A 24,281-nucleotide genomic window follows, 5' to 3' on the forward strand; every position below is an offset into this window, starting at 1 on the left:
CTCTTTGCAAGAAAAATATGGTGTTTGAAAAGAGCAAGGTTTCCCCTCACGAAACACCTTAGCTAAATGATGGAATGAAGGCACATTACAGAGGGAACCATGGAGAGAGCTGGGGTTAAATCCAGACGCTAACAAGTAGCTAAAGAGTGAGGCCAGAGAAGCTAGCAAGAGAATTATGACTGCTGTAAGTGATACAGCTTTTACCACACAGAGAATGAGCCCACACATGCTATTAACGTGCAGCAATAAACTTCAGCACCTATTGTGCCAGGGCTGCTCTGACCCAGCTCAACGTGCCATGGAGGGGCTATTTGGGGCATGATAGGGGTGCTTCAATGCTAGCTAGCAGGCAGCCCTGAAGCACCCCTGCGCCCCAGCCAGCTGGGTCAGCACCAATACGTGCAGTGCTCCACACTAAAAACACTCCACAGCAGTACAGCACTTGAATTTACAAGTACTAATCCGTGGCAGAGTTTATTAGTTCACTGTGGCCTAACAGAACTGCACATGTAGATACAGAACTAATTAGGCAGCTCAATGGTAAACAACTTGTGTAGATGCACCTGACATCACATGCACAAATAAGATCAGATACTTAGGTTAATGGTACTGTGTATATGCAAGGGGCATAAGTGGTATCCTAATTGTAAGAAAAAATAAAAATAGTTTGTTGCTTCCATAGTGTATAATGTTGTTCACATTACTTTCTTCCACACAGAGATATTTAGTGATACATCTATTAAAATATAGTGTTCATTTTAATTTAGGTTTCTGTGCATCATGGAAAAGTTTAAATTCAAGGACTTCCATCTTCAATAAGCACAAACTGTTTTTACATACTGTTTTACTTAATTTAACAATAAAGATCATTAGCAGGGCTGGCAGGAACCTCAGAAGGAGGTCATGCAATTCAACTTCTGCTCAAGGCAGGATCATTCTTGACTAAACTGAAAGATGCATACTGTGACAACTACAGATCTGTGGCTCTGTGAGTAGCTATACATTTTTATTAATGTGAAAATGAAAAATTTGGAAAAGTGAACAAGAGCCTATTTATTCAAACCATCTCACCAATAAAAGTTAAGTTTTGCTCTCAGATCAATCAGTAAACAAACTATTGGGTTGTAATCAGTTAACAACAAAATAAAGGATCTGATTTTAACTATTTACGGCACATTAAATCACCAGTATAATCAAATATTTAATTTAATGAACTCTGCTGACTTTTCACTGCAGTCTACAACAGGGCAACATCTTTAATCTACACTCAGTGGTCTGCTCCTGTAACAGTTAGGTCTGTCAAAATTATATAGTTATGATGTACTTAACCTCCTCTTCAAAATTACTTTTAAGGGTTTTTTTTTTAATTAGATCTATTTTTAAGACATTTTTAACTCTTCCCATTGACAGTTAGGTAGCATTACAAAGAATATTCAATTTTGGAACAAGTATCTCAGTTTTTATTAGCAACTGCATAAAATACTTTATACTCTCCCAACCTGGTGCCTTCTATGACCAGGTCACAAAATCCTTAAGACACAGGGGTCATAGTCTTTCTGGACTTTCGGAAGGCCTTTGACACTGTCTCTCACCCCATTCTCATTAAAAAACTAGGGGACTGTGGCGTTGACACCTACACAGTCAAATAGGTCACTAACTGGCTGGAGGGCCACACCCACAGAGTGGTGGTGGACGGGTCATTTTCAGCCTGGAGGGATGTGGGCAGTGGGGTCCCCCAGGGCTCGGTCCTCAGACCCGCACTGTTCAACATCTTCATCGGTGACTTGGATGAGGGGGTAAAAAGCACCCTGTTCAAATTTGCAGACGACACTAAGATGTTGGGGGACGTGGGCACGCTAGAAGGAAGGAATAGGCTGCAGTCAGACCTAGACAGGTTACAGGAGTGGGCAGATGAGAATAGGATGGGATTCAATACTGACAAGTGCAAGGTGATGCACCTGGGGAGGAAGAACCAGCACCATACCTACAGACTGGGGAACTTGCTTCTTGTCAGTGCAGAGGCAGAAAAGGATCTTGGAGTCATTATTAATGCCAGAATGAACATGGGCTGACAGTGTGGCTACCCAGTCAGGAAGGCCAACCGTACCTTGTCATGCATCCACAGATGCATCTCAAGCAGGTCCAAGGAGGTGATCCTCCCCCTCTATGTGACACTGGGAAGGCTGCAGTAGGAATAGTGTGTCCAGTTCTGGGTGCTGCACTTCAGGAGGGATGTGGACAGCATGGAGAGGGTCCAAAGGAGGGTCACTCACATGATCAGGGGGCAGCAGGGCAGGCCCTACGAGGAGAGGCTACGGGACCTGAACTTGTTCAGCCTCCACAAGAGAAGGCTGAGGGGGGATCTAGTGGCCGTTTACAAACTAGTCAGCGGGGACCAGCAGGCATTGGGGGAGTCCCTATTCCCCCAAGCACTTCCAGGAGCGACAAGAAATAATGGTCGCAAGCTGGCAGAGGGTAGATTTAAGCTAGATATCAGGAGGCGCTACTTCACTGTCAGGGCAGCTAGGATCTGGAACCAACTTCTAAGAGAAGTGGCTGGCTTCTACCTGGGGGTCTTAAGAGGAGATTAGATGAACACTTTGCTGGGGTCGTTTGACCCCAGTACTCTTTCCTGCCATGGCAGGGGGTCAGACTTGATGATCTGTTCAGGTCCCTTCCGACCCTACAAACTATGAAACTATGAAATATTAAAAGGTCTAGTCTCATAATTAAAGCCCTCCAGACAACCATAATCTGAAAATAAGCTTTCCTGAATTATACCTGAACAAATTCAGACAAGTATATACTAAGCTAAGTGCTTAGTATTCAGTATTACTCACCTAGACCAAGGCCAACAAATTCATCAGGTGCCTGGTCCTTTGTTCCAGTAAAAGAACCTTCCCTACCTCGTACTGTTCCAGAGATGTAACGGGGTTTTACTCCAGTTCCAATCAGTTGTGCCAGCTCAAGCTGACTGATGCATTTTAGTATCTAAATGAAACAAATTCAGAAGCCATATCTCAGCAACAAGTAGATTTGAAAACATTTATAAAAAGTGAACTGTGTTAGTAAAAGTTACTTAAAGAACAATTGTAATTTATTTGTATGCATACATGGGCACACACACACATACTATACCTGTGGCCAAATAATTAAGCCAGGATTCATCTTATATAACCTGGATCCAATTCTGCAACTTTATTTACATGAGGGCTTTAGAATAGGGCGTAACTATGTAAGCCCATATAACAGGTTTTACATATACTGCATACTGTATATGTGGATACATTATCAATCATGCTACATTAAAAATGCAAAAATATTTCCATACATAATACATTTTGTTCCAGCTTAAAAATGAATTTGCTCTTGTACCTCATGCCAGGAATTTCCCAAATAGTTTCCATCTGTATGAGCCACGGTAATGAGTGTTTTTATTGTATCAATGTTCTTCTGTTTCATTTCAGTAATACCAGAACTCACAGTAAGTAAGGTAAATCTTGCTAGTGCTTGCACATACGCATCTCTTTCAAGCTACATAGGGAGAGAAAGAATTTTTTCTGTAAGTCTGCACAATTTGTCAAATATCATCCTGGTTTCTTTCTGCATTAGATGCATTAAGACTTAAGATTTTCTGTACACATCTTCTATACTATATTACCGATGAAACAAACCAACAGAAAAGCTGGAGACAACAATCCTTCCTACTTTTATGACAGAGCATCTTCAGTGTATAAACATGATAATATGATGTGGTTGCCTAAAATAACAGAGGCCTGGACTTGATAATTCAGATGAATCTCTTCCAGTCCTATCCTACTAAAACATTTCAACAGTACATTAAGAATATAGGTTGAAGTGACAGTTTTGTATGCCCACTTTTTGGATGACTGTGCAAGATCAAAAACAATAGCATGCATTGTTTTCCTTATACATTATGTGTAACATGGTGATTCTTAACCAGGGTGCCAGCAAATTCTCTGCAGGGTGCCTCAAGTTGTGAGGAGAAAGGAGAAGTGTGAGGTGGTAAACAGATGAGCTGAGTAGGTAAGTGCAAGCTCAGGCTTGTCCTTACTTTGCCAGTCCCCTCAACCCCACTGCCTAGTTTTGGAAATTGGGTGCCACCCAATTCACAAACATTACAGAAGACACCTTATTGAGAGTGCAGGAACAAACCATCCCAATGCATGGGAAGACTAGCAAGTATAGCAGAAGACCAGCTTGGCTTAAAAGCGAACTCTTTAGTGGGCTAAAAAACACAAACAGGAAGCTTACAAGAAGTGGAAGCTTGGGTAAATGACTAGGGAGGAATAAGAGTATTAACTCAAGCATGCAGGGATGAAAACAGGAAGGCCAAAGTGCAACTGGAGTTTCAGCTAGCAAGGAACGTGAAGATGTCTACTTGGCAGCAGGTATCATGTGGAATGCTCCAGGGGGCCAGTTCTGGGGCAAGTTTTTTTCAGTGTCTTGATCAATGATCTAGAAGATGAGATGGAGTGTACCCTCAGCAAGTCTGCATATGGTCACCAAGCTGGGGGAGTAGTAGATACACTTGGGGGTAGGGGTAGGATTCAGAGAGACCACAACATATTGGAGGACTGGACCAAAAGAAAATTGCATGAAGTTCAATAAGGACAAGTACAAGTCCTGCACTTAGGATAGAACAATCCCATGCACTGGTACAGGCTGGGGACCGACTGCCCAGCAGCTGCTCTGTAGAATAGGACCTGGGAGTTACAGTGGAGAATAAGCTGAATAAGCCAGCTGTGTGCCCTTGTGGCAAAGGTGGCTAATGGCATATTGGGGTATGTTAGTAGGAGTGTTGTCAGCAGATTGAGGGAAGTGATTATTCCCCTCTACTTGGCACTGGTGAGGCCACATCTGGAGTACCGTGTCCAGTTTTGGCCCCCCCGGCTACAGAAAGGACGTGGACAAATTGAAAAGCAACCAGTGGAGGCAACGAAAATGGTTGGGGGACTGCGTCACATGACTTGAGAAGAGAGGCTGAGGGAACTGGGCTTCTTTTGTCTGGAGGGGATAAGACAGAGGGAATTTAATAGCAACCTTCACAACTACATGGGTGTTTCCAAAGGGAATGGATCTAGACTCTTCTCAGTGGTGGCAGATGACAGGACAAGGAGCAATACTCTCAAGTTGCAGCAAGAGAAGTTGAGGTTAGACATTAGGAAAAACTCACTGGAGGATAGTAAAACACTGGAACAAGTTACTGAGAGAGGCTGTGGACTCTCCATCCTTGGAGGTTTTTAAGGCCCAGCTTGAAAAACCTTAGTTGGGGATGGTTCTGCTTTGAGCAGGGGGTTGGACTAGATGACCTCCTGAGGTCCTTTCCAACCCTAATTTTCTATGTATCCCTAGAAACCTAAAGAAACTTGTAGGTATTTCACCACCACAACCAGTCAAAGTGCTGTCTTGCCAGACTCTGAAAGCCTTTAAAGGAACAAGTCCTCAAAAGGAACCCTAAGAGAAATTTAAGCAATAAACGCTAAGCATGTGTTCCTAAGTTCAGAGGGGAAAAAAAGGAAGAAAGGAAAAACCACCTACTACATAATATATAGTTACTTTAACATAATTCCTAATCTCATGGAAGTTCTTAGTAGCATTATGGCTAGGGACAGAAATTACACATAAACCTGTATAAGTGATCAGAAACCAGTTCAAATCTGTAACACAATGGCAGTGCAGTGCACATAACCTAAATCAATTAAGTCCGTTACTACATCCATGCAGGTTTATCTTAAACCAGCATCAGCCATTTTGAAAGTGGTTTAAATCGGTTTATTGAACTTCTGTCCCAGACCCCCTCCAGATTCAAGTTAACGCTCAGTCCCCCAGCATACTTTGCTCCACCCCTCCCACCCCTTAGGGTCAATGGGCTAGCCATAGCCCACACTGTCTGCCCAAGCAAGGAGGTGTGCTTTAGTGCACCCCAGCTTCTGGCCTGGGCCACTGCAGGCATGTGGCTCCATTTTCAGAATCAAAGAAGTGAACGCCTGTTCACTTGCTTATCAGTTCAATCTACACAGCTTTGACTAACCTGCAAAGATTGAATTGATTCAGCCCTGGGCTTTTTGACTTTCTGTAGTTAGTCTTAAAATCAAGTCCCACAGTGTGGTCAGTGACTATTATCTACTAAGCAGACAAAAGTAGCTTTATAAATCACTTTTTTTAGCTCTCAGGAAATAAGAAAGAGAATGTCCTTGTATGTTTAAAAGCCACCTTAACCAGAAGAAAATGAAAATAACTAAGAAGCCCTCCCATTAACCAAAAATAGAGGGAAAAAAAAGGAGAGATGCAAATTAACTTCATTCTTTTAACACATATCTGGTTCCAGATGGTCAAAAGACCCAAGCCAGATTTACATGATAGCACCAAATTAAAACTACAATCATGGAAAAACCCTGAATTTAATTGAGACTTCACTGTACTTACAGCAGAGGCAGTAAAGCTTCAAAATTGCACTGTAAAATCCACAGAATCCATAGACGGCACTGGAAAATTCCACAAAGAAACACACACCAAAAAACAAAAAACCTAGCAAAGTTTTCCCTGTTATTAATTTGTTAGGATGCATAACCTAATGCTAACTATTCTTGGTGCCTTATCTTAGGTAACAAGCCATCTATATTTCTTTAACAAAACGAATAAAATTAAAGTGGCAGTAGGAAGGCAAGAGGAAAAGCCCACAGGTTTTCCATGAAACAGACACCCTATTATTTCTTATAATAGAAACATATCAACCGCGCCCTTCATAACCACAAATGCCAAAACTGACAATATTCAGGTCTAAATAGGATCTTGCACAATAGGTTTAACTCGTTCTCACAGATGAACATAGTATTATTGACATAATTGTTCAGAGATTATTTTTCACATTATCTAATGCATAGGATTCTCAAGGAATGTACAGATATGACATGATACCATTCTTTTCATGCAAGGCAAAAGAATCTTTAAATTTCACTGTGGGGAAAGAAAAGCTGGTTCCTGAAATTTCATGGGTGAATCATCTTGGACTTAATGAACTCAGAAGGCTGCAGAGGTCCCAGGTGCTGGGTTAAGTGTGGAAGCCAAGCCCCTTGCAGCTGCTCAGAAACACTGATATTCCTCTCAAGTTCACCGCTGTTACTTGTACAAAAGTGAGAAGAACATCAATTTAACCAAGTATCCAAAGGTTTTGAGAAGCTGCAGGTTCATCACAAAATTAGAATTCAAATCTTCAGTCCAACTCAGACTGAACTGAGATTACAAACAAAAACAAACTCCCTATTCCCACTCCATACATTTTCAATGAACTAGAACCATTACTTTTCAGTGAGGTCTAAGATGGCAGTATGATAATGCAGTTATAAACTCAAAACATATGTGAGCATAGAGTTTATATTGGAAGTATATGGTGTGTAAATGCTATAGCTAAAAAATTACATTTTCAATTAAAGGATTTTGATATCGTCTCAGGACATGTGTGATACTGTAACATCAAACTTTGTCTGTTTCTCCAAACTTTTATCCTGACAAATGATTTATGGAAGACCAGACAGAAAACTTACTGACCACTGCTCCACAAAAGCATTATATTATGTTCACAAGCTGAAAGCCAACCACCACACCAAAGAGCAGGCAAACCCCTCAGTAAAACTGAAATCTTTAACTTTGGGAAGGCTGACTTTTGCAAACTCGTAGAATTGGTCAGTCAAGCAATTAGAGACCACAGCTCCCTAGAAAACGGAGTACACGAGGAATGGTCATCTCTCAAAAACATAATCCTAGAAGCACAGGGGAAAGCCATTCCATCTCGCAAGAAATGCAGTCAATGAGCAAGGAAGCCCCGAACCGTTGGACTTCATTAAACTCAAAAGAGAAGCCTACACCAACCAGTTGGAAAACAGGCAGCATCACCAAGGAGGACTAACTCAGCACTCATCTGCACCTGTAGGGAGAGGTCCGGAAAAGCCAAGGCACAAACCAAACTCATACTAGCTATGGGAATCGAAGACAACAAAAAGTCCTTCTTCAGATATGTGGGAAGCCGAAAAAAGAACAAAGATAGCATTGGGCTCCCGTGAGATCCAAAGGGGCAACTGACATTTGACGCCTAAGAAAGAGCTAATCTCTTAAATGACTTTTTCGCATCGAGGGATGTGGAGAAGCTTGAAAGAGTCCAGAGGAGAGCCACTCGTATAATCCAAGGCCTGGAAGGAAGGCCATACGAGGAGAGGCTGAGGGACTTGGGACTTTTCAGTCTGGAAAAGAGAAGGCTCAGGGGGGACTTGGTGGCAGCCTACAATTATATAAGAAGGGTACATCAGGACTTGGGAGAACAGCTGTTCACCAGAGCTCCCCAAGGGATAACAAAGTCTAACGGCCATAAACTCCAGGAAGGCTGATTTAGACTAGACATAAGGAAAAAAGTTCTTTACAGTGCAAGTATCCAGGGTCTGGAACAAACTCCCCCCAGAAGTGGTGCAAGCACCTACTCTGGACTGTTTCAAAAAGCATGTGGATGTATTTCTTGTTGGAGTCACTTGATCCCAGCTGACTTCCTGCCTATGGTGGGGGGCTGGACTCAAATCTCATGAGGTCCCTTCCAGCCCCTAATGTCTATGGAATCTATGAAATCAAAGCTGTGCAAAATGTTCCAGCCAAGGTCCAGTATGCTCTTATACTGACAACACAGTGTGGTCATTTTAAAAAGAGGCAACTACTGCAGCAAGGCTAAAAATATTTAGCAAATATTCTAAAGAAAAAGGATCTTTTCCTTTGGAAACTTTTCTTAATTGTCCAAGAGATATGTAGGAAAGAACAAAGTTTCAGCAACAGATAAATAAAGCACTTCCTAATTTTAGCTACATTCAGCTAAAAACAGGATGTGAATTTTAGGTAATGCAGTAAACGCCTTAAAGATCAGAGGTCAGCAGTTTATAGCTCATGGGATGGAGCCATTTAATCCAGCCAACAGACCTGGGGCTTTGGAGGCATTCAGACACAGCTGTGGTGGCAGCTTTCCCCCATCCTGCTACAGGGAGGAACAGCAGCAGCAGCTGGGTTCTAGTACTTGCCCTCTTGTCTACCCATCCACCTCTGACTTAAGTTGAGTCATTACAGCCTAAAGAGACAGCCAACCATTGCATTAGATAATGTACTCTTATTCCATTAACAGTACCTGGATCAAAATATTCTTATGTAGCCTTAATCTTCAGCATTACCTGAATGTTGAAAATGCATGCAATCCGAATAGCACATCGGATACCCTCCAGACAGAGAGAGGCAACTTCTGTATCATCACAGTCTTGCAGACCCACACTGAATGCAGCTAGGAACGGTGTCCAAGCCAACTGTAACACATGAATGCATATATACATGAAACCAAGTGTTTTACACTAATAATCATTAGTATTTCAAGCTGTTAAATGTTAATCCGAGTAAGAAGAAACTTTATTCCAGTATCTTGAGAGGGTGGGAGTGTATAAGGGAGGACAACAACAACACTGAAGTCAACATTCTGCTACAGAAAAAGGGGGAAGAAAAGGAGGACTGAATTAACAGCACAACTTGCACATCACATATTACTAAACATGCCTTCTAGTGACAAAACAGATGTTATGCAAAGCATTTTTTAAATCTAAAAAAGTTGGAAGTGCCAACTTTGGAAGCTGGAAAAAAGATCAGTTATACAAGATAGTTTTTGATCCTACTTTGCATGATCCGAAACAAATATAGGGTCAAGATTTCCAATAACATTTGGAGTAGATGGAGGTAGTTAGCCACATTAGTTTCAAGTCAGACAAAAGACTGAATAGAGATGCACCTGATAGACTAACTGAATAAGAGACAAACAAGAGCTCACTTCATCAGATGCCACATACAAGGACCTTGAGGAAATGAGCTCTTGTTCATGAAAGCTTATGTATTTGCTTCATTGATTCTATGAAGGTGCATCTCTACCCTGTCTTCTGCCTGTTAGTACTCTAAAACACTTGATTCCCCAGGAAAAGGTACAATTCATTTGGCTGAAAAGGTGCCAAACTCAACCCATATCAAAAGGCACAAAACTTCGGAAATTTGCTTCTATCTGAAGAGTCAGACTAACAGGTAACCACAGATCTTGAAAAACTACTGATGAACATATGTGCTTGCATTGTGGACTTGACCTGGCACAGGGAAGGGCTCGTTCCAAAAGTCTGCTACTCTCAGCTATAGAATACATGTTCATATAGTGCTTTTCATCCAAAAAGATCCTAAAGCTCTTAAAGTAATTTGCTTAGGCAAACCAGAAGTCACAAATTAGGTCAGTTAAGTGGAGTCAATGTCATTAACTCATCCAGGAATACTGATAGGTAACAACTGGGTGATGCAGGTAATCTTTTTCCTGGATCATTCTAACACAGGGGTGCTCAACCCCTGGCCCATGGGCCAGATCCAGCTGAAGACCCTATGTCATTCAACCTGCAGAGGTCCCCACAGGTCTGGAAATTTGGTGGGAGAGCAGCAGCACTGCTCCCCTAATTGCCATACTTCTGGACCCATACAAAGAGCCCCCAACTCTGTTCACTGGATTGGGTGGATGATCCCAGCATGCAGGGCCAGCGCTGTGCTCCAGGGCCAAATCCTGGTGTAGAAAGCTTGGAGGGGGTGGTGCCAGGTTCTAGGGACCCAATCCTGGAGCACTGGGATAAGAGGGGGCACTGCTCCTGGTACACAGGGCTCAATCTAGCCTGTGAAACAGTCCTGTCCCATCTGTTTGGCCCACAGGGGCAAAAGGTCAAGCATCACCATTTTAGCCTATATTTAGAAGAGCTGTCGTCAGGCCTCCTGCTTCTTCAACCCAGCCTATCCTATTTTCCTCCTTTCCACTAAAGGTTAAGAGGTTACTGTGTTGGCACTGGATTTATGACCCAGATACCTTGTTCCAGGCAGACCTAAACCCTCAGACCAACCACAACCTTTCCACTCCATAATAGGGAAATTTTATGTAACATAGTGATCGCAGAATAATACAAGCAATTCTATATCTATCAGTCCCAGGTCAGTCATCAGAGCCAAGGTACGCCTGGCCAGGACGCAAGCTTCACTCTGAAGTTCTCCCTTGAATGTCAGCTGTCAGCAGTCTGGAGGTCGGAAGCCTACCCAGTGAGGTGGATGAGATGGGCTGGTGGTATGCCCTCTGTCCATGGTGCCTCAAGTTCCCCTCTCAGGGACCTTGTATTGCTCTGAATTCCTCTTTTGAATTCTTTTCCCCTCCTGATGACACTTCATCCACGGGTACTGCTGATTGGTCTTTCCTGTGGTCGTCATACTGTCCACATTCGGTCCTGTCAGCATATTCCTTTGTTTCACAAGCCCATCACATGCACACATCCTAATTTGGGCTTTCCCAGTCTTCTCTTAATTTGGTCTGTTCCCGAAACCAGAAAGCCCAAGGGCTCTGCAATCGGACACTGAGACCTGATGTCACCTTGTTATGGAACAGTGTGGTACATGCCTACCATTCCCCAGCCTGTGTCTACCCCTGTCTGCCTTGAAGGCTGTGCAACTGTGACAACCACACTTTTCAAAATCAAATTAACCCTTGCCATTGCCTTGGACCATTGTTCTAATGCATATCAATTTACCTACAAGTCAATTCCCAAAAGCAATTCGCTAAATACCATTTTTTTAGCCATCAACTGCCCTGTCCTTGTACATGAATTAGGGGAGTGCTGGGGCCATACCTGGACCCCAAAACAATGACTGCCACCTCAAGGGTTAGCATCAGCTGCACCAGAGAGGTAATAAGACATTTTGCAGCAGTACAACAAATACTTGTCCCTACTCTTAACCAGGTTACCTCACTGGACAACCTGGACTCTGGAAGACATTTGACTTTGATCAGAATCTACTCACGGAGCAGTTCAATTGGGCACAATGTGGGGTGGAGAAAGGATTTATACCCCCTAATCCACCGATTAAGATGATCTGGCATCTGAATAACAGTAGAGATCTGCCATGGTTGCACACAGCTATACATCCCAACCACAAGAATCTGGGGTTCCTAGGACCCCCAGCATGACTGGAGTGGTCCCAGTAATAACTATTTATAATCCCCTCAGATGCGAAACAGATGAAATGGTAGCAAAACCCATCGAGCAACAGGACCAAAGGAACCCTTTATCTTACAGGAGTGGAGAGACACAGGGTTTTATATCTCATCCAAACATCAGCCACTCCAGTGGCTTGATGACCCCAAACTAAAGCATACATCACTAATTAATTCAAAATTATGACCCAAAGATTTAGTGATAGTTTTCTTTTTTTAAGAGGGACTATGGAGATGGATTATTGGAGATGATCAAAGACGACATGACAAAGAAGAGTTTTCTTAAAATGCAGTAAGGGAAAACTTAGGTAGGACATTAGGAAGAACTTTCTCACTTGAGGTTGGTTAAGCTTTGAACGGGGTGTGGAATCTCCAAACTTTGTGATTTTAAGAGCAGGTCAAATACAGCTACTTGACCAAGATGGTTCAGTCAGGAATAATTCCGGTCTTGAGTATGGGGTTAGGCCAGAACCTTAGCATTTCTTAACCACTAGGTCATGACTCAGAAATGGGTGAGCAAACTTTAAAAATGGACTCTCCTCTAGGCAAGTAAGAGAAGTTGGTCCCACCCCTCTGCTCCCTACCTGGAGCAGTGAGGGCTGGCAGACAAGGGTGGAGGGCAAGCCCAGCTGGGGATGCAGCTCAGTCTGCAGGGGAAGGGTGGAGGTAGGGATGGGGGTTAAATATTCCTTCTCCAGCTGAAAAACTTACTGCTGGCTGCAACTGTAGACTACAAGTCCCAGAGGTACCTGGAAGCTTGAGCCACTGCAGGCATGTGGTTGTATTTTCTGAATCAAAAATAAATATCTGTTCACTTGTCTTAATTTAATCTCTGTAACCTAGACTAACCTGCAAAGACTGAATCAATTCAGCCTTGGACTTCTGGACTGTCTGTACTTAGCTTTAAAGGAGAAAAATGTGGGAAGCTGGCTTTTCTCTTGCAGGCTGGCCAAGTTCCAGCTTGCACGGGGTTCCTTGGGGCCTGCCAGGCCCCACATATACCCCTCCCCATCCCCTGGTCCACACACTGGGGGAGCTGGGAGGCAGTGGGTCAAGAGTGAAGGGCACCAAGTTAAGATTGGCTATTGATGTTTCCAAATGGGCCCTGCTACAAAAAGGGTTGAGAACCACTGGGTTAGATGATCTCCTGAGGCCTCTTCCAATCCTAGTGTTCTGTGACTCATATTCAGGTTGGTCAAATCGCAGAGACCCAAGATTACAGATTAAACTTCTACAGGTGTAGTTAAATCGGATAACATGTTTGACATGGGTGGCAAAAGTACCAGCTGGAAATTCAAAAGGGAATTGGATGGAAAGTTGAACTCCTTTTGTCAAAGTTTACTGTTTCATAAAAACAAAAATGCTTTGCTAAAACCAATTTTGATAGTTCTGCTGGAAAGCCAAACACTGTTCCAACATCTCATCCACAAGCTCCTTGTATCCCTGTTGACAAAGTTAGTTTATGGGTGGCAATTATTATATTATGAATCTGAATAGTGAAAGCATGAATGTTTTGGAACACAGACTTCTAAGACAAAAGAATCATGACACAGAAGTGATATACTTGCTGGTAGCTCACAGTGCAGTATTCTCTCTCTCAAAAAGAGAACAGAATATAAAACTGCCATCTTTTAGAAGGGATCAGTATTTAAAAAACAGTAAGTTGCAGAGAAAGGGGAAGGCTATTAACTTCTCATTCCTTAATTTGTACTAGCCAGTTACAGATTTTTAAAGCATTTATGAATATGTTTGTATATCCTAATAAATCGCCACTGATTTCAACTGTTCTTATATTTGAATTCAAGCATTTAAACAGAGCTCATGAGAAAAACTGCAGATATCTAACTGTTTGATCTCCTGAACTGATTAACAGAACTTGGTCAAAAACATAATTTAGAATTAGTCTATATAAGCAGATTATAGAACACATTACATTCGGGCCTTATTTCCTAAATTAGATAGGAAAAAAAGACCTATGCTACTAGCTTTCCAGATAAGAAAAAAACACAAAGCCAAAAAACCCTAGCAAGGTTATAGAGAAGCAACTTCTCATCTATTTTTTTAATGAAGCACACTATTTCAGGAATGGATAATTGCTTATAATTGAAAAGAAAAATGTATACAAAAGAACCAACAGGATCTTTAGATATTATTCTTAGTGTTGGATGATAAGAAATATAACCTATTATAAGACACCAGAATTTCAAAAGAGATAATAAAAGGTCTATCAAGTTTTTAAATTACACACATCAAGTAGCTACAATGATTCCTAGACCATGTTAATGCTGGATTTCTGGCTACAGCAAAAGTGGCAGAGCCCATTACTAGTAATCTCCCAGCTGGTTTGTAGCTGAAACCTTAAAAAGGGTCTTTATACCAGCAGAAACTGACAACATATCCAACAGCTTTGGCAGCAGCTAGGGCTTTGACTGTGGGAAAGGAATAGATACATGTTAAAAATGGTAAGGGGGAAAGAAATCTAGATGGGGGAGTGTCTTACCACTAGGGGAAAATAAGCTGAATAAGAGCCAAACAGAATACCCCACTTCTTGCAAAGAAGACTAATAGTGTACTAGGCTGCATTTGCCAGAGAGTTGCCAGCTATTCAGCACTGGTGAGGCCACATCTGGAGTCCTATGTCTAGTTCTGCCCCCCAAATCCCCCGCCTCTCCTGCAATATCTTCAAATAATGCTGTAAAATAACTCAAACTGCTCTCTTCTCGAAATGTTGGAAGACCAAACACTACCTCTCAGAATGAAGTCCTACAGTATTTCCAACAAATCCCCATAAAAGGCACAAAACTAAGTTGAGTGTGCATCTCACTAAAATTTCAGTAAAGAACATATGAATCTCACCTTGAACATAGGTCTCACGTGTTCCAAATGTGTTGCACTAGTAAAAGGTGCTTGAACATGGCTTACTGCCTCCATGAGGGCTTTTGCTGTTTTTGCCATTTGTTCCATTTCCAAATTATATAAAAGTCTTCTCTGCTTTTCACTAGCCACATCTGTAAACATTTTTTGAAAACATTTTATTCTCTCCAACAAGTCTCTTAAGTAACTTGTATTGTTATTTAAATGCATTAAAAAACACTTATTTCAAAAGGTTACAGTATAATAAACAAGTTACATCAATTTAATAATAAACATAAACCAGTTAACGTCAATTTTAATGAACAGAGAAATCTATACATTTAAATAGCATCATGACATCAGAGAAAGTTTCTGACCCGAACTGAGACCTACCCTATGAAAAAATACCAGAAACCAGGTATAAATTCGGCCACTTTCACAAAAGAGAAATCTGTAGACAACTCAACACTGCAGGCTAGGATTAAGTAAGAAAAGATCATAATGTATTCCCTTATCACATACATATTACCAGCAACTTTGTGTGCTGATAATATACAAGGGAAATCCTGAATGCAGTACAATGACCCAAGCCAGAGCTTTGACTTCAGCAGACACCATGTATATACCTGGTTCAGGATTATCCACTGAGCGCACATGCATGGTATCAAACTCCTATTTCATTTGCTATATCTGAAATCTGGTTACCTGAGCTCTCAAATTATGAATATTTAGGATTCTACACCCATAATGAAGAAGTTCTCTAACTTACAGAAAAACCACCATCTGCTCAGTAACTACTGACCCCTTACTTCTGAATGGTTCTGGGTACTTCAGTTAAATGGCCTTTCTTGGTCCCTTTGCATATTTTAGAGAGATGTAAACATTAACTTAAAGTGCCCTATGCACGTCTCTAAACTAAAATATTGCAGCACACAAGACAAGAGGGTTAACATTTTTTAAATCAATGACTGTTATAGCAAGAAGGTTTGGGGGGCCAAAGGTCTGGTGGGTATATGTCACAGGGAGGAGGAGTCTTGGTTTGTTGTTAATTTATCATGTGGAGAAGGGAGCAGAGTAAGGAGCATTGTGTGCAACAGAGAGGCCTAACGCTGGGTTCATAATAGTATAAAGAAACAATATTCTGGTGAGTGTAAACTGCTGTGGTTGCAGGTCACCAAAAAGATGCTATTTGAGAATATGTTCAAGAAATTCCTGTTCTACTGGGAAAAAGAGGAACAGGTACCAAATATAAATAGTGAAACAAACATGCAATGCCTGGTAGCCCAAATGAAACAACACTATGAAAAATGCTTCTCGGAAGGCAATGAACTGAAAGATGGTGATATAGACATGTCTGAGCCATCTGGAAAAAAATTGTTTGAAGAGGCCAAGCCAGGAATCCCCACATGGAGGATCGAGACCACTGCTACAAAGAGGAAGCAATGGGTGGTGGTGGTGGTTGGAGACTCCCTTCTCCAAGGGATAACAGGGATCCATCTCCTGGCCTGACCTATTGTCCTGGGAGGTCTGCTGCTTGCCTGGTGCCCAAATTCAAGAAGCCATGGAGGGATCACAAAGACACACGTGACCCTTTGACTACTACCCCATGCTGCTCATCCATGTGGGCAATGATACTGCCTGGGGTGAAGCTGAGAAGATAAAGAAAGACTACAGGGCTTTAGGTACAAGAGTGAAGAAGACAGGGGCACAGAGTGTTCTCCTCGATCCTTCCGGTCAAGGGTAAGGGCCTGGGCAGGAGCAGACATATCCTGCAGATCAATACATGGCTGTGTATGCAGTGTTGTCAATAGAAACTGGGATTCTGCTAACTTAGTGAGGAGGGTTTTAAACTAGGTTTTCTGGGGGTTGAAGACCAAAGCCTTGGAGGAAGTGGGATACCAGGAGAAAGCACAAGGAGGAGCAGGCAACAGGGGAGGCCGCCTCATTCTTCCTGAGAAAGTAGGGCAATTTCCTATTACCTCAGGGGTCTGTACATGAATGCAAGGAGCCTGGGATACAAGTAGGAAGAACTGTGAAGGAACTATAATGAGACTGGAACAACAGAGACTTGGTGGAATAGCTCGCATGACTGATGTACTGTCATGGATGGGTACACACTGTCCAGGAATGACAGGCAGGGGAGAAGAGTTGTGCTGTATGCAAAAGAGCTGTCTGACTGCTCAGAACTCCAGTATGAAACTGATGATCTGTCTGTTGAAAGTCTCCGAGTTAAGGGAAGAGGGAAGAGCAAGGGTGATGTCATGGTGGATATGTGCTACAGACCACCAGACCAGAAAGATGAGGTAGATGAGGCTTTCTTCAAACAACTAGCAGAAGTTTCTAGATTACAAGCTCTGGTCCTCAGGGGGACTTTAAAATCACCCTAACATATATGTTGGGAGGGCAATACGGCAAGTCATCTACGAAGTTTTTGGAAAGCATTGGAGCCAACTTCCTGGTGCAAGTGATGGAGAGACCAAATAGGGGCCATGCTCTTCTTGATCTGCTGCTCACAAACAGGGAAGAATTGGTAGGGGATGTAGAAGCAGATGGCAAGTTGAGCAGCAGTGACCACAAAATGATCAAGCTCAGGACCCTGACAAAAGGAAGAAAGGAGAACAGCAGAGTATGGTCCCTGGACTTCAGAAAAGCAGACCAACGCCCTCAAGGAAGTGATGGTCAGGATCTCCATGGAGGTCAGTATGAGCAGAAAAGGAGTCCAAGAGAGCTGGCTGTGTTTTAAAGAAACCTTACCGAGTGCACAGGAAAAACCATCTTAATGTGCAGGAAGAATAGCAAGTCTGGCAGGCAACCAGTTTGGCTTAGCAGGGAACTCTTTGGTGACCTTAAACACAAAAAAGAAGCTTTCAAGAAGTGGAAGCTTGGACAAATGACTAGAAAGGAGTATAAGAATATTGCTGGGGAATGCAGGCATGAAGTCAGGAAGGCCAAAACTCAATTGGAGTTGAAGCTAGGAAGGGACATGAAAGGTAACAAAAGGGTTTCTACAAGTATGTTAGCAACGAGAGGAAAGTCAGGGAAAGTGTGGGTGCCTTACTAAATGGGGGAGGTAACTTAGTGACGGAAGATGAGGAAAAGGCTGAAGTGCTCAATGCCTTTTTTACCTTTGTCTTCACAGGCAAGGTCAGGTGGCAGACTACTCTACTGAACAGCAGATTCAGGAGAAGGCGAGCAGCCCTCAGTGATGAAAGAACAGGCTATGGACTTCTTAGAAAAGCTGGTCATGTACAAGTCTATGGGGCCAGATACAATGCATCTGAGGGTGCTGAGGGATTTGGCTGATGTGTTTGCAGAGATGCTGACCATTATCTTTTGAAAACTTGTGGCAATTGGGAGAGGTTCCAGACAATTAGAAAAGGGCAAATATAGTACCTATTATTAAGAAAGGTGGAGAGGAGGAGGAGGAGGTGGAGGAGGAGGGTCTGGGGAACTAGATTAGTCAGCCTCACCTCAGTCCCTGGAAAAATCATGGAAAGGGTACTCAAGGAATCCATTTTTAAGCACTTGGAGGAGAAGGTGATTAGCAACCGTCAGTGTGGATTCACCAAGGGCAAGTCATGCCCGAACAACCTGACTGCTTTCTGTGATAAGATGACTGGCTTGGTGGATGTGATATATTTTGACTTCAGCAAGTCTTTTCATATGATCTCCCACCTAAGGGTGCTGAGGGAGTTGGCTGATGTGATTGCAGAGCTGCTGGCTATTCTTTTTTAAAACTTGTGGCAATTGGAAAAGGGCAAACATAGTGTCCATCTTTAATGAAAGGAAGGACAGAGGATGCAGGGAATTACAAACAAGGTGATCAGGAACAGTCAGCATGGATTCACCAAGGGCAACCCATGCCCGACCAACCTGACTGCCTTCTATGGTCAGATGAATGGCTCTGTGGCTTCAGTGAAAGCAGTGAATTTGATATATCTTGATTTTGGCAAGGCTTTTGATACAGGTCTCCCACAACATTCTTGCAAGCAAGCTAAGGAAGTACAGATTGGATGAATGGATTGTAAAGGTGAACAGAAAGCTGGCTCAATGGTCATAGAATCAGGGTTGAAAGGGACCTTGTAGATCTTCAAGTCCAACCCTCTGCCTCGGCAGGAGAAAAACTGGACTCAAATGACTCCAGCCAGGTAGGCATCAAGCCTCTTCTTAAAGACCCCCAAGGGTAGAAGCCAGCACCACTTCCCTAGGAAGTTGGTTCCAGATCCTAGCTGCCCTAACTGTGAAGTAGTTCTTATGGATGTCTAATCTAAACCTACTCTCCAACAACTTGTGGCCATTATTCCTTGTTATGCCAGGGGGCACTAGGGGAAATAAGGTCTCTCCCAAAACTTTCTGGTCCCCCCTAGTGAGTTTATAGACAGCCACCAGGTCCCCCCTCAGCCTTCTCTTGCAAAGGCTGAAGAGGTTCAGGTCCTGCAGTCTCTCACTGTAGGGTCTGCCCTATTGTCCCTGGATCATGCGAGTGGCCCTCCTCTGGACCCTCTCAATGTTGTCCACATCCCTCTTGAAGTGGGGTGCACAGAACTGGACATAGTACTCCAGCTATGGCCTAACCAGTGTTGCATAGAAGGGGAGGATCACCTCCTTGGCCCTGCTTGAGATGCACCTGTGGATGCACGACAAGGTCTGGTTAGCTCTGCCAGCCGTGACCTCTCATTGTCAGCCCATGTTCATCTTGGAGTCAACAACGACTCCAAGATCCCTTTCTGTGTCCATGCTCACAAGAAAGGAGTTTCCCATCTTAACTGTGCTGCTGGTTTCTACTGCCCAAGTGCAGCACCCTGCACTTGTCAGTACTGAAATGCATCCTGTTTTTGTTAGCCCACCCCTGCAACCTATCCAGGTCTTGCTGCAGTCTTTCCCTCCCTACTAGCATGCGCACCTCACCCCAAATGTTGGTATCATCAGTGAATTTAAACAGGTTGCTTTTCACCCCGTTGTCCAAATCGCCAATAAAGAGACTGAACAGCACAGGCCCAAGGACCGAGCCCTGGGGTACCCCGCTGCCCATTTCTCCCCAGGTCGAATATGACCCGTTCGCCACCACCCTGAGTGCGACCCTTCAGCCAATCTGCAATCCACCTGACTGTGTAGGTGTCGACGCCAGTCCCCTAGTTTTTTAATGAGGATGGGGTGGGAGACAGTGTCAAAGGCCTTGCTGAAGTCCAGAAAGACTATGTCCACGGCGACACCTGCATCCAATGCTTTTGTGACCTGTTCATAAAAGGCAATCAGGTTGGTTTGACATGACCTGCCCCTAATGAAACAGTGCTGGTTGCCCTTGAGCATCCCTGAAGCCAGCCCATCGCAGATGTGCTCCTTGATGATCTTCTCAAAGAGTTTCCCTAGGACTGAGATAAGACTGATGGGCCTATAGTTGCCCGGGTCCTCCCTCCCCCCCCCCCTTTTTTTTTTTTTTTTTTAAAAAGGTTGGGCTCAAAGGGTAGAAATCAATGGCTCAATGTCTAGCTGGCAGCCAGTATCAAGTGGAGTGCCCCCAAGGGTCAGCCATGGGACCAGTTTTGTTCAGTTTTTATTAACCAGTATTTTTATAGCCAATATCTGGAAAATGGGATGGACTGCACCCTAAGCAAGTTTGCAGATGTCACCAAGCTGAAGAGTATAGTAGATAAGCTGGAGGGTAGGGTTAGGATTCAGAGTGACCCAGACAATTTGGAGGATTGTGCTAAAAGAAATTCCATGATGTTCAAAAACAAAATTCAAAGTCCTGCACTTAGGAAAATCCCATGCACCACTACAGGCTTGGAACCCATTGGTTAAGCAGCAGCTCTGCAGAAAAGAACCTGGGGATTACAGGGAACAGTAAGCTGGATATGAGTCAATAATATGCGACTGTTGCCAAGAAGACTAACAGTATACTTGGCTGCATTAGTAGGAGCATTTCCAGGAGATCGAGGGAAGTAATTATTCCCCTCTATTTGGCACTAGTGAAGCCACATCTGGAGTACTGCGTCCAGTTTGGGCCCCCCACTATAGAAAGTAATGTGGACAAATTGGGGAAAGTCCAGCAGACAACAAAAATGAGCAGCGAGCTGGGGCACAAGACTTCTGAAGAGAAGCTGAGGGAACTTGGCTTATTTAGTCTACAGAACAGAAGACTGAGGGGGGATTTGATAGCAGCCTTCAAATACCTGAAGGGTGGTTTCAAAGCGGATGGAGCTAGACTGTTCTTAGTGGTGGCAGATGAAAAAGGAGGAGCAAATAATCTCAAGTTGCAGCAATGGAAGTTTAGGTTAGATATGGGGGGGTGGGGGGGGGGCGGGAACCTCACTAGAAGGGTGGTGAAGTACTGCAACAGGTTACCTGGAGAGGTGGTGGAATCTTTACCCATGGAGGTTTTTAAGGCCTGGCTTGACAAAGCCCTGCCTGGAATAATCTAGTTGGGGATGGTTCTGCTATGAGTAGGGGGTTGGACTAAATGACCTCCTGAGGTCCCTTCTAACCCTAATCTCCTGATTCTATGATTAGTAAACTTACTATTTTTTAATCTTTGGCTTGCCTACCACATACTTTAGAAAATTTTCCCCAGGGTGACCTGAAATAATTGGTTTAATTGCCTAACCACAGTTCATACTTACAGCACTATAACAGTTAGTACTAGCATTTAATAATTATATGTTATGTTTTGATAAAGAAAAAGTTTTTGTATCCAATCATTAAAGATTTGTTTAATAAACTTTAAGTGCTGAATTTTGAGCATTTAATTATATTCAAGTTGCTAACTTAGTGCAGCTTGACACGAATATGAGCAAAACATTAATCATATAAAGAAAACAGACAATAAAGACAATGAACTTATAAAAGGGGCTAATTTGGATTGTTCTGTCTTTACAGATTTCCAAGCATGTCCCATTTTGTATGTTTGTTAGTATGTGCTTTCTTCAGAGTAGGTACAGTGTTGCATGCATTACATGACACCACCACTTCTATTGGTATTAAACAAATGGAAATTACTTACAATACTGGGCATGAGCTTTGTGGCACAGGAACGTGTACTGACTTGGAAGAGCTACATATAACATTATGCAACTGGAAAACTGACATTCATTTTGTGAGAACTGACATACTACTTATACTTACTTTGTTTACTAGATTTTGTAGGTATCGCCAATTCCTTCGTTTCCTTCATTGAGATCTTCTTTCCTGCTATTTCATTATAGATAGCAGATAGATATTCCTCAGGAAGGTCCTTACTGTCATTGATACCTCTATTCATTTTGATATATTGCTCCTTAGTCATTTTATTCTTTACCTAGAACCCAGGAAGAAATCTGTAAATGTTAGGAGCCAAAAATTTGAATCCAATCAAATTTATTCAATGAGGTACTGATGGCTAGTAATTTTTCATTTGTAGATTTTAGAATAATGCTCATCCTCTAAGAAAAGTAAGTCACAAAACTGGCATAGAGACAAGCACAAATGGCCTGCTACTGTAAGCTATATTAACATCATACTCCTATTTTGTCTAGAAACAACCTGCTTCTTGGCAGGGCAAATTAGCCCTTAAAGGAGCTCTAAGCTGTTGTGGCTTGACTGCCTCCTGTACCCTGGATAACTCCTTTAAAAGTAAATGTCAGGTATCTGTACATGGTGATGCTGACTGTAGAGTAGATAAACCTTATAAACTTCTACAGGGACAAATATTAGTTCCATCAAACCAGAGAAATATATAACTTGCACCAACGTATATACAATTAAACTGTCACCTGCACTAAATAGTACAAAATTATGTGGATATTATAATAATGATGGTCATCTACTAGACTCAACCAAGACCAAAATCAGTCAAAAGGCACAGAAATAAAAACAGGCCGTCTTAGCACTGGCTAATCCACTGATTCTATAGGCTACATCATTTATTACTTTAATCTATAGACTATGCCATTTATTATTTAGGAGCTTTAAATTGAAAAGAAGGATTATATACATTATTTAGAAGCAGCATAGATACATGCTACTAGAATTCTTACACTAGTACTGGTACAGATTTGAACAAAGGTATTACAAATACATTGCCACAGTTGTTGAATGATTTCATGTTATGCCACCAAATTTCTAAGAAAATTATTTACAGCAACATACCTGAGGGCTGTGAAGATCTGTTGTTAACATAATAATTGAATAAGCCAAGACATATGCAGTGTCTGCGCTAGCAAAGAGTGTTTGTCTGAAAAATGCAGAGCAACAAGGTATTACCAATTCTAACTCATTACCCATTTTCACAAAAGTATGAAAATGTAAAAATAATGTTTGTATACCCTTGGTTACATTCTAGATATCTAGCAGCAAATTTCTCCATTAGCCGATCAATTTTCTGCGCTTCTCCAGGAAGGCGAAATCCCTCTAAAAACATGCGCAGAGCTGAAACAAAATCCTTCCCTGAAAAGTCATGTTGGTCCACATATGCATACATAACTTCTTTGTTAAATTTATCGTTGTCTCCCAGGAACTCCCCAACCTGAGTCTAAAATGAAGAGAGAGACAAAGATAGAGTCCCAAACAATATAGTGCACTTATTTTCAGAAGACAAATATTAAAAAGAACTTATTTAAAATGACCTATGCACAAAATGAAGAAACTTTATTCTCCATCTAGCAATCACTGTCAACCTTTGAAATATTGATTTTTTTCGCCCTGACTTATGACTAAGTCATCCCACCAAAGTACTCTCCACCGTTCCCATGAAATGAATGATCATGTCCAGTGAAAGAGCTTTATTCTTAACTGCTGAGCCAATAAGAGCTGAAAAGGAAAAGGTGGACTAGCAGTATCTGAGGACTGGAAAGAATGGCAAATAGATTTGTTTACCATCAAAAAAACATTTCTTCAAAAACGGAAGAAAGGTACCCACTGGTCTCTAAATAACTATTTTTAATCCCACACAATTTACCAGTACCTTCTGCCTACATTTTTCCTTCTCTCCAATTTTGTTCACTCACCACTTTGCACCACTTATGCAAACCTGGAACTGGACTATATAAATTTTATCAAGGATTATCAGCTTTTACTATTTGACCTGTTTTTGTACTGACAACAAATGATAAAAGCTTACTAAAATTTCTTATTTCCCTACCTAATTATGAAAACAAGTGTTCCTTCTTTGTGAGGGCAATAAACCCTTACTGGGATTTGGAGGCAGGGTAAAAATGTTCTAAACATTTGTACAAAGGGGGATGTCTTTAGATCCCTCCATTTCCTACTCCTGCAGCAAAACAGAGCTACTTTAAACAGCAAACTTGGAACCAAAAAAATTGCTTTTGCTGGTTGAACACTTCATGAATTTGTATTACTA

General features: G+C 42.2%; 1 protein-coding gene across 1 annotated transcript in view; it reads right to left on the reverse strand.

Moving 5' to 3' along the window:
• Positions 1-24,281, reverse strand: part of ARFGEF1 (ARF guanine nucleotide exchange factor 1) — a 139,933-nt gene that overhangs the window by 25,351 nt on the left and 90,301 nt on the right. Inside the window, exons 16-22 of the mRNA XM_090040103.1 lie at positions 23,248-23,453; positions 23,072-23,156; positions 22,070-22,241; positions 14,951-15,102; positions 9,225-9,353; positions 3,376-3,534; positions 2,841-2,991 (exon numbers count right to left, since the gene is read on the reverse strand). Of these exons, the coding sequence (XP_089896229.1) occupies positions 2,841-2,991; positions 3,376-3,534; positions 9,225-9,353; positions 14,951-15,102; positions 22,070-22,241; positions 23,072-23,156; positions 23,248-23,453 (1,054 nt within the window). The remainder of the gene's footprint in view (positions 1-2,840; positions 2,992-3,375; positions 3,535-9,224; positions 9,354-14,950; positions 15,103-22,069; positions 22,242-23,071; positions 23,157-23,247; positions 23,454-24,281) is intronic.

Source organism: Crocodylus siamensis, chromosome 3 (genome assembly GCF_052110815.1).
Source record: "Crocodylus siamensis isolate JL-2025a chromosome 3, ASM5211081v1, whole genome shotgun sequence".
NCBI classification, from domain to species: Eukaryota; Metazoa; Chordata; order Crocodylia; family Crocodylidae; genus Crocodylus; species Crocodylus siamensis.